Source organism: Chelonia mydas, chromosome 2, assembly GCF_015237465.2.
Source record: "Chelonia mydas isolate rCheMyd1 chromosome 2, rCheMyd1.pri.v2, whole genome shotgun sequence".
Lineage (NCBI taxonomy): Eukaryota > Metazoa > Chordata > Testudines > Cheloniidae > Chelonia > Chelonia mydas.
Window position 1 is genome coordinate 38,310,992 of NC_057850.1, and position 10,745 is coordinate 38,321,736.

The 10,745-nt window shown below is 41.8% G+C and overlaps 1 protein-coding gene across 1 annotated transcript in view; it reads left to right on the plus strand.

The window, feature by feature from the left end:
• RGS22 (regulator of G protein signaling 22) overlaps window positions 1–10,473 on the plus strand; it is a 104,543-nt gene extending 94,070 nt beyond the window's left edge. Inside the window, exons 26-28 of the mRNA XM_043539287.1 lie at window positions 3,138–3,236; window positions 4,754–4,856; window positions 5,489–10,473. Of these exons, the coding sequence (XP_043395222.1) occupies window positions 3,138–3,236; window positions 4,754–4,856; window positions 5,489–5,658 (372 nt within the window). The 3' untranslated portion in view covers window positions 5,659–10,473. The remainder of the gene's footprint in view (window positions 1–3,137; window positions 3,237–4,753; window positions 4,857–5,488) is intronic.
• Window positions 10,474–10,745: the final 272 nt, after the last annotated feature.

Here is a 10,745-nt window from a genome sequence, read left to right on the forward strand (position 1 = left end):
CAATATTTCAGCTATTGGGCTGAAGTAGCTGTTGTGAAGGTCGCAAGCTTGAGGGAGGCTGCTTTCCCCCTCCCTTTCTGCACATCTACCCATGGCCAAACCCAGCAATTCATCCTGGGCTTTGAGCTATGGATTTGCTCGTGGGTAAGGCATTAGGCTATACATGCTCCATTCCTTATTCCTATTTGCATTAGTCACTCTATAAATTGCTCTTATGACAATATTTCTGCATAAGCAGTTGCACTTCACTTACAGAAAGAGTTTTTGCAGTCTTAACCGGAAAAGCACCCAAAGCCTGACTGAAAAGTTGCAATTAGTTTTAGTTTAAATCTGTGCTCATCCTTCCCTTGCCCTCCACCAAGAGAGGACAATCCCCCGTGCCTGGGTTTGACTTTTCCTTCTTCTCTTTAGCCGCTTGGCACAAATGTAGGTTACTAAACAGATCCTGCTAAGTGCTAAGCTTCTCTTATCCAAGGAAGTTGAGGGTGCTCAGTGTCTAGCAGAAACAGGATCTTTAAATTTTAGACCATAAAGCTTTAACTATTTTTTTAAAGCAGTTTCTTGGAAGAGATAAGTTAGTCAGTCACTATTTTATAAAACCTTTCAGTTCTTTGGTGGATAGGAAAATTACTTAACTTTAATTTCCAGGATTTTATGGTATGTTAGGACAATTAGGGGAGGAAGATAAATAAAATGTTATGAAAATTCCAAGAAATGTAGGAAACAGAAAATCCAAGGTTAGAGGCAGAGAAGATCTATTACATGAATGGATTGCTGATGTTTAACCGATTTCTGCTTTAAAATCCTACAGTGGGTTGACTTGTTGACCAAGTGGTACTACTTTGTGCCAGTGCAACATACGGTCATTAGTGTGTTAGATTAGCATGACAGGTTTCAGAGTAACAGCCGTGTTAGTCTATATTCGCAAAAAGAAAAGGAGTACTTGTGGCACCTTAGAGACTAACCAATTTATTTGAGCATAAGCTTTCGTGAGCTACAAGCTCACTTCATCGGATGCATACTGTGGAAAGTACAGAAGATCTTTTTATACACACAAAGCATGAAAAAATGGGTGTTTACCACTACAAAAGGTTTTCTCTCCCCCCACCCCACTCTCCTGCTGGTAATAGCTTATCTAAAGTGATCACTCTCCTTACAATAAGAAAAGGAGTACTTGTGGCACCTTAGAGACTAACCAATTTATTTGAGCATAAGCTTTCGTGAGCTACAGCTCACTTCATCGGATGCATACTGTGGAAAGTATAGAAGATCTTTTTATACACACAAAGCATGAAAAAATGGGTGTTTGCCACTACAAAAGGTTTTCTCTCGCCCCACCCTATTCTCCTGCTGGTAATAGCTTATCTAAAGTGATCACTCTCCTTACAATGTGTATGATAATCAAGGTGGGCCATTTCCAGCACAAATCCAGGGTTTAAGAAGAACGTTTGGGGGGGGGGTAGGAAAAAACATGGGGAAATAGATTACCTTGCATAATGACTTAGCCACTCCCAGTCTCATTTGCAAATTGGATACAATTAACTTAGGCTTGAATAGAGACTGGGAGTGGCTAAGTCATTATGCAAGGTAACCTATTTCCCCTTGTTTTTTCCTACCCCCCCCCCCGACGTTCTTGTTAAACCCTGGATTTGTGCTGGAAATGGCCCACCTTGATTATCATACACATTGTAAGGAGAGTGATCACTTTAGATAAGCTATTACCAGCAGGAGAGTGGGGTGAGGGGAGAGAAAACCTTTTGTAGTGATAAACACCCATTTTTTCATGCTTTGTGTGTATAAAAAGATCTTCTGTACTTTCCACAGTATGCATCCGATGAAGTGAGCTGTAGCTCACGAAAGCTTATGCTCAAATAAATTGGTTAGTCTCTAAGGTGCCACAAGTACTCCTTTTCTTTTTGCGAATATAGACTAACACGGCTGTTACTCTGAAACCTGTCATCATCCAAAAACTCTCACAAATCCCCCATTCCCAGTTTAAAGAATAGGAAGTATAAAATTTGTACTCAAGATTATATTGTGTCTCTGTCCAATCAACGGAGAGTTTGAGGGTCAGAGGTCCTGCTTTGGGATGGAAGATAAAATTCCTGCTGGAGGGGCAGTTCAGGACCCTGTTGGGCAGTGTTTCAGGAGCTCTGGTCAGTTGGATGGTGAGGAGAATGAGGGAAGTATAGAGGAAAGATGCTCTTCTGTGGCAGGTAATTGGAAGATATTGGTCCTTTTGCCGGCTCTGTCATCTCTGCTGCTCGACCGTGGGCAAGCCATTTAACCCCTCTTGCTCAGTTGTGCCATCTGCAAAATAGGGGTAACGCTTGCCTCACAGGGTTATCGTGAGAGTTAATTAATCAATGTTTGTAAAGGACTTTGAGTTCCTCAGATGGAAGGTTCAAATGCAAAGCATTATTATGACATCAGAAAAACATTCACAGTGAGGGCAATTAACCACTAGAAGAATTTAACAAGGGTTGTGGTAGATTCTCCATCACTGAAAATGTTTAAATTGAGATTGGATGATTTTCTAAATAATCTGCTCTAGTTCACCCAGACCTATTGGACTTAAAGCAGGAATTATTCAGGGAAGTCCTGTGACCTGTTTATGCAGGTGGTCAGACTAGATAATCACAACAGTCCCTTCTGGCTTTAAAAATCTAGATTATGTGAGTTTGTCTACACAAACATTTAGTTTGCGGCAAATTGGGATGCAAATCTACTCTGCTTTAGCCTGCTGTGAACTAACTGTCCACTGAACTCTGCTGACATACATTAACCATTTGTTAATGAGCTTTGATCTACTCCTATTTCAAAGAGGACTAGATCAAAGTGCATTAACAAGTTGTTAATGTGCATTAGCGGGGTCCACACAGACAGTTAGTCCACAGCAGGTAGATTCACATCCCAACGCCTATAAAAACCAAAATCTTATTAGCATGCAAGAATGATAAACTACAAAACTGGGCATGAGAAATACAAAAGATGTACAAAATATGCTTGGAGTGCTATGTGATATTGCATGTGTCAGCTGAAATGCAACAATACCATCTTCTCTGACTTTAATTCTTCACCCCAGCTCAGCTGCAATTATTTGCAACTAATCAAAGAATTGTTTCTATTGGTAACAGCAAGTGAAAAAAGTTGTCAGCTTATCAGACAGTATTTCTGCAGATCAGACCAGTGTGGGTAGAAGAAGACCTTCATCTGTAACTGGATATGGACGACAGGTGAGTAATAAAATAATTTGCTACAGATATCCACACCCCCCACCTGCATCAATTAAGAGAAGTAAGGCAGGGTGCTGATGTAAAGGGAAGGTGGAGGATTGGCTACTAATGCTGCTGTTGCAGGGTTCTTAAAGAACTGGTCATTTCTGGTACATTAACTTTTCAGGTTAAAAGCCTTCCCTGCCTCTTCTAATGTTCTTTCACTTTTAGATGCTGGGGAGTATTTCTAACAACTTGAGGCCTTTTGAGTTTATAAGTGAGGGTAGCACTGATTTACACTTGAGATAAGACCAAGGCAATGGAGTTTCAGATTCATATCGGAACTTTCCCAAAGACTGGGGATCTATAATGCCAGGGGAATAGTAATTTTTTTTCTTTCAAATAACAAAAGGAATGAGCACAGAGCTTCTGAACACCAAGTGATGGTTTATAGTGTAAAATGGATGGATGGAATATAGTTTGGAATATAGACCAGCTTGAATGTCATCCAAAATCTCAAACCAACCAAAATCCATGTTTTTGGGTTCAGTGAAGTTTGGATAAGCACACTGTCCCCCACACAGTCCTCTCCCTCAAACAGGCCTTTTACCTTTGCTGACCTCCATCTCTGGAAAAGGCTTGATTGGCTGATTCTGAAGCTAGGATGCTATCCTACATGGACAGGCCAGGGTGGAGAGGCTTCAGAATTTCTAGGAGTCTGGTAACCTCTGCTGAACCAGCTTCTGTCTTCAAATCCTGTGCTAATGTAGGAAGTGGAATTAAAGTTCCTCCAACTGAGCCACCAAATCTAAAATTAGCCTCAGACTTTCAATGTTTTGGGGAAAAAAAGGCTGATACAGAACATTCCTGCCTTAAACCAAACAGAGGTACAGTCTCATAACGTTTGGGTGAGTGCCCTAAAGCTTACTTTGAACCTGACTGGGTACATTAAAATTTAAAGAGCAGCATTTTTTCCTTACTGCAGGAGAGAAGGTACCATGTCGTAGACCAACCATCTCAGTAGGTAGAAAGGTGCTGCCAAGTGTGGACAGAAAGAATCGGGAGATTTCATATCACCTGCTGGGATCTGGGAGGGGTAGCTAGAACATAGAGAGGCTCACGGCGGTGTGGGGGGGGGGTGACAGGGGAGTGGGCACTTTTGAGTGCTCAAAGGAACAGAAAGAATGAAATTTTGGCAGGGGTAAGATTCTGTAATGTTTTAGGAAGAGGAAAGGAAGAAAAATGTGACATGGAGAAGGGAAGAGTAAAAGAAAATGGAGACCAAAATAAATTAGGATAAGCATCCAATCTGTCAGACTTTTTTGAATTGCACCTCCCAATGCTTTGTGATTCACTTCTTGCTAGTGAATTGTTTCATAATTTCAGTATTTAATGGCATAACTCCCCTTTCAATAACTTCTTCAGCTGCGAGAAAGCTGGTATTGTATTAACATAAACAAGCCCTCCTGCTGCTGAAATAGACCATCAACTACCAGTCACATGGTACAGAGGCTGATGTTTGAAAATGGTTCTTTCAGGTTTCCTGGTCTTATTCCAAGTACATAGAAGCCCTCGAGCAGGAAAGAGTACTCCTTAAAATACAAGAAGATCTGGAGAAAAGGACATCATTATTTTCTACAGGTTATTAATCATGTTCTGTGGTTTAGGAGGACAGTGTTCTGACTACTAAACATTATATGGTGAAAGTCACACAGCATGAGGCCCTCCTCATTTGCTCTGCTTTAGAGCTGTGTGGGTGGTCCTCGCCTCCACTAGCAAACTACCCTGTCTGCTGTGGATTGGCTCTTCACACCAGCCCCATATAGCTCAGTGATAAGGGTGGTGTTCAGAGCAGCCAGGGGAAGGGCCATGGGATCCAATGTTACCACTGCAATGCACATGTAGCACAGAGGAGAATGCACTCTATTTCAGCCCGTGCACTGACTCTGCAGCCGTGCATTTCAGCTCTGTGCTCTAGGCTGCATTTTACCTCCCCAGTTCCTTGCACTACAGCCACTTGAACTTTATGTGGACAAAATAAGTTTAAACATTCTATTACACTGTCAGTGTTCTCTCCCTGAAGGTATTGGGAGTTGCAGCAGCTCATATCTGCATTGAATTTAATGTCCTCATAGTCCATGCCCCAAAACTATACAGTCAACTGTGGTGTTCCATTAATTTTTTGGAGATTGTGTATGATTGTATATAAAATAGGCACTTCTCCTAAGCAAAAGCACAGTTTCCCTCAATTTCAAATTGCTTTCTTTATACAGGTATCTCATCCATGACCTATTTGAAGCCTGACTTCACTGCAAATCCAGAGAAATCCATCACTTCATCAAACACTAGTCTGATTTGGGAGAAACAATCCAATCTTCCCAAAGACGTGGGAAGTGAGTCCCAAATAGTTAATAATTTGCTTCTGTTTGTTATTAATTGTTGAATTACATCCTTGGATTCTGAAATTCTCAGATTATGACTCAGAGCTAGCTAGAGACTAACTCTGCCACTGCAGCTGAAACAGAATAAAAAAGGGTAGAGGAGAGAAAATGAAAGAGATGTCAAAGGAAAAAACAGATTTTGCTACAATTTGAATCCCCAGGTTAAGAGTCTCCTGGGTTCCTTCAGGCTAGGCTGAACCTATGGTGCCTCTCTTGAATTTTTTTTTAAATTGATGCAGTCTAGAATTACTGTAATGTCTATGGAAACATGCCTCCATTCCCTCTCAGGCCTTGTCTACACTATGGGGGGAGATCGATCTAAGTTACACAACTTCAGCTATGTGAATAACGTAGCTGAAGTCGACATACTTAGATCTACTTACCACGGGGTCCACCCTACGCTATGTCAACAGCAGACACTTCTCCCACCTCGTTCAGGTGAAGTACAGGAGTTGATGGGAGAGCGATCTGCGGTCGATTTAGCGGGTCTTCACTAGACCCGCTAAATTGACCGCCTGTGCATTGATCGCTGCACGTCAATATCCTGGTAAGTGTAAACAAGCCCTCAGTTTCCCCTTCATCTTTTATTGCTTTCTTTCAATTTTCCTGCTTTAGGCAAGGTGGACTCGACCCTTCCCTATTGCTAGTGCACTTCGCAGTGCCTGGATGGGCCCTTCTTGAGGTAACACCTTTTGTCTGTGACCAGCAGAAGGAGCAATATGCAACAGGCTAGGTTTTCTTCATCACTGTTTCAAATTCTTTCTTTCTTTCCCATGGTTTTTCAGCCTGTTCAACTCCTCCCCTCATGACTCTGTCCTCCTTTATGCTCTCTAAATCACTCCCACACCTTTGGTTCCTCATTATCAGTTCCCTTTTCTCTCTTCCTCTCATCCCATTTCCTTGCTACCTTCCGTTGCCCCACTAACTTCCTTAGTACTCCATCTCTTTTCTTGTCCCTTCCTTTTCCCCACAAACAACCCAGGGTTTTGGCTGCCTTAGGATGGCCCTGAGACTCTGACTGTGATGTGATTGTCTGCTCTTGTGACTGTGCCTGTGACACAGGAATGCAGCTCACTCTTAGCACTGCTCCTCTCCTTCTTGTATTACCAAAGAGCAGCACATCTCATTACTGCCTAGATATGAACTAAAGCCTCTTGATATCTTGGTGATTACAAGTTCCATCCCTTCCCCATGGCTGCCGCCTTGCTAATGGTATTCTGTTACCCTTTGCAGGAGGATTTAAAACCTAAGTGAAGAACAGAATGCAGAAATAATGAATTATGGCGGCCTTGGGACGAGCTAGCAGTCAAAATAAATAATGTGTGGTTTGGTTTGCACTCATCTTTTCAGAGCACAGATAATCAGTTTGGATACTATAAGAGCCAACAGACGCTAGAATCAATATAACAAAGGAAAGCCCTCCAACATACTCCGTGGCAATATATTGTTCTTATTTACGCTGGGTGGTGCCTAGAAGCTGCAATCAGGATTAGGTCCAATCACACATATAAACACACAGGTAGATGTGGTTCCTGCCCCAAAGATCTTACAACTGGATTCAGCTTCTTCAGTGCCTGAGCTAGTGAATAAGTGCTACACCATCTTAAATACAGCACAATGCATTTGCTAAAGGATCCCTTTGCCTTTGATTCTATAATTGTCAAGCAGGGTGGCTTCGTGCACTATGACCCTGATTCTGCCTTTACATACTCGCATGCAACTTCCATTACTGACAATGATTCATGAGATTGTAGAGCTGTCAAAACCAAACCCTAGCCCTGTTGTTCAGTCAATATGATTCCAAGCCACAAGGTTAGTGGCTTCTGCTGTAAATGGGCATAACCCAGGTATGGGAACAGAAATTCACTGAGTTTCAGTTTGTGGCGGTTCCTAGGAATTATACCAATTATAGGGTGGGGTTTTTCTCTCTCCACACCCAGTAGAAGAAGGCAAGGATACATGTGAATCTGAGGGACCTGCCAGAGAGCAGGCTATCCACTGTAACTCCACTGTAGCCCCCTACCAAGAACATCCTTGCCCTCTGCTGTTCCTAGAGCCCCTCCCCATAAAGGATTCATTCCACAGAGTGGTAGGCTGTGGGAAATTAATGCAGCATGTGGGCTGCGGGGGGAATTTGGAAGAGTCCAGCCAGCCCCTTTTTCGTAAGCTCAGGGAGCTGGAACCATATGGAGCTCTTATGGAAGGGTTTCTGCGGAGTTGAGGGCAAAGATGGAACAACCTCACTTTCGTGGGTTCAGGCCCACCCGTCACATATACACAGAACTTCCTAAAGTTCAGATAGACTTTTGGTTCTATTATTTCTGCACTGTATGCCTGAACAGCACACATTGCAATAGTTTGCAGCTAGCAGAGCATATGCAGTGGCATGTGGCCGGCCTCTCATTAAAGGGAAAGGCAAAAGAGAGTTGTGCCATGCCACCAAGGCAGTGGCATGTCTTAGTCTAAAAGTCAGTGAGTGACTCTACCTGTATTCTGGGAAGTGTGTGGCATGGTATGAAATGCTGCAGACTGATGGTCTGTTTCTGATTTGTTGTATTCTCGCCTGCATGGTATTTTGAAACAGTTAAATAGCATGAAGACAATGTTTATCTTTCATTAGTAGCTTTTTACTTGAGTCATACTTGGATTACTTATTAAATGAAGCCTATTATCCAGATATATGTCACAGATGATAACACTCCACATGAATGTATTTCAGCCTTGCAATATTGTCACGAACATTTACCAGCCCACGCACAAAAACTACTCTCCCACCCATTACCATGACAATGATGATGAAAAAATTACCTTACTTGCCTATTTAAAAAAAATACTTCTCTCAGTCAGGGATTAGAATTTTGCAAGGCTGGTACAATCCATTCATTGCTTTATGAACCCAAAGGTCCCCCAGAGAGCATCACACAGCAATCACTCTATATCTAACCTATCAGTCATCCTCAAAAGAAACTTGCATGACACTTTCAAATGATGAGCCTGGGAGTTTAAATTCATAATTCTGCTAGACACTAAAATCATGGCCGGAACAGAGACACTGGATTTATGGCTTATTACAACAATCTGTAACCACTAACCCGCTCTTTTTGTCCTATGACTCAGAGGAGTTAATGGGTCACTCTACCTTTAATGGTCGCTTACAATATGCAGTAACTATTTATGCTAAATAATCTGTTCCACTTTGCATTTAGCTGGGACACTTGGAGTACCTTTCCCAGACCTGAAGAAGAGCTTTGTGTGGCTCAAAAGTGTGTCTCTCTCACCAACAGAAGTTGGTCCTATAAAAGATATTACCTCGCCCACCTTGTCTCTCTGATGTTCTTTAGTCCATTTCACATTTGAATTTCTATGTTATATAAAAAAATCACATGTGGCCAGTTTCCCGTTGAGTATGCATCTGATGAGGGTCATGTGTTATTAAAACCACCAAATATAAGGAATATATCATCATTTTTATACATCTGTTTTAGACAGAAGGTGGCTGGGTTGGGTGTAAATTTGGGGGAATGAGTGTCTGAGTGGACAGAGCTAAGTGATAGAGCTCCTTTCAGCTCCAGGTTACTGGCTCTAATCTTATCCAATAGTGACTGAAATTTACCACCTAATGGCTGTTTGGTGATGTATCTGAAAAGCACTGATAGCTTTAGTCGATCACCTAGTGTCAGGTAATGGCAATTACCAGTCTCAGCAGAGAGGCTGAGGATTAAATAGGTATGGAGATTAAATTATTTTCTGACCCAAGAAATGGGATTACTCTAGATCACTACAAACGGGAATGTCAGCACCGCCTTTGGCTTTCCCTGTTCTATGGATAAATCAGCGCTAGGGCTGTTGATCCAGCACTTTTCTTCAGCACTCAATGCAGTAAATATTTTTTTTAAGAAGTAAAAAAGTTACATTGTGTATGTCTAAGATCTCTCCCTTTTGTCAAACCACACTTCATTTCCATTAGCTTCAATGGGTACCTTGGCTTTTATCAAATGTGCCTTTTAGAAAACTGTAGGGTTCTAGCAGAACAACAGTTTTGTATGGAGTTTGTTGCTACAGCTTGAGGGAAAAACTCCTGTTATTTGGCAATATGCAATATCAGAAACCATTCCAATCTGATTGGTGATTTATCTGCTCTAGCGGTGGTGAAAACACAGAGTCTAATTACACTTATTTGAACATATACTTTTCTCGTTTAGTGCCATGGGATACAATATATTTAGGCTTAGCAGAATTTGTTTTTTATTTTTTTATCATTTTGAAGGATAATATCATTAAGCCTTTTTTCCAATGTTTATCAACTGAAATTTTCACAGCTGTGGCAAATTTTGGGGTGGGTGGGTCAGGCAATTATTATTTAATGGCAGTAGACACAGATTCAAAAACTTCAAGCTTCAGAGCTGTTAAAACACAAATTGTAAACATCACAGGTCAAAATATTCAAAGTAAATATCCTTAAATCAAACTCTAATAAGCTCTCAAGCAGCACTTTTCTGTGTCTCTCTGTAAATTTCAATTATTATTGATGGAAATATGTATCGATGTTCACTGACATTTACCAATAAAAAATTAATCCTTCCAAGCCCAAATATATTGAAACTGTTTGGAATTTTCTTAACTGATGTTTTGACTATATAGGTATTTATACTAAGTATCTTTACCATATTACTTCACATTTCTCCCATCAAATCTGGCATTTTTTATGAAAATCATTTGTATTCTTTGCCTAGAGTGGACAGTTTATTTTTAAAAGCCCAGCCATGAAGTTATTCAGTCAAAACTCCCCTTGATTTCAAAAGAAGTTTTGACTGAATAAGGACTTCAGAACAGCGGCACTGGAATGGAGTGGGGGCAAGGCCCTCCCGCTTTTGAAAGTGGATGGGTCTGTCCTGTCCACTCTTTGCCATGGGCCTGGCCCCTGCCCCTCCTCTTCCCTTTGAGACCCTCCAGCTCCCTGGCCGGGCCAGAAGCTGAAGCCTGGACCGGGGAGCCTGGGCTGCTGTGGGGAGCTGTGGACCCTCCACCTGTCCGGGGTGGGGTGAGCCCAAGAGCAGCCCCGGCCCACATCCCCGTCTCCTGGGCCTCC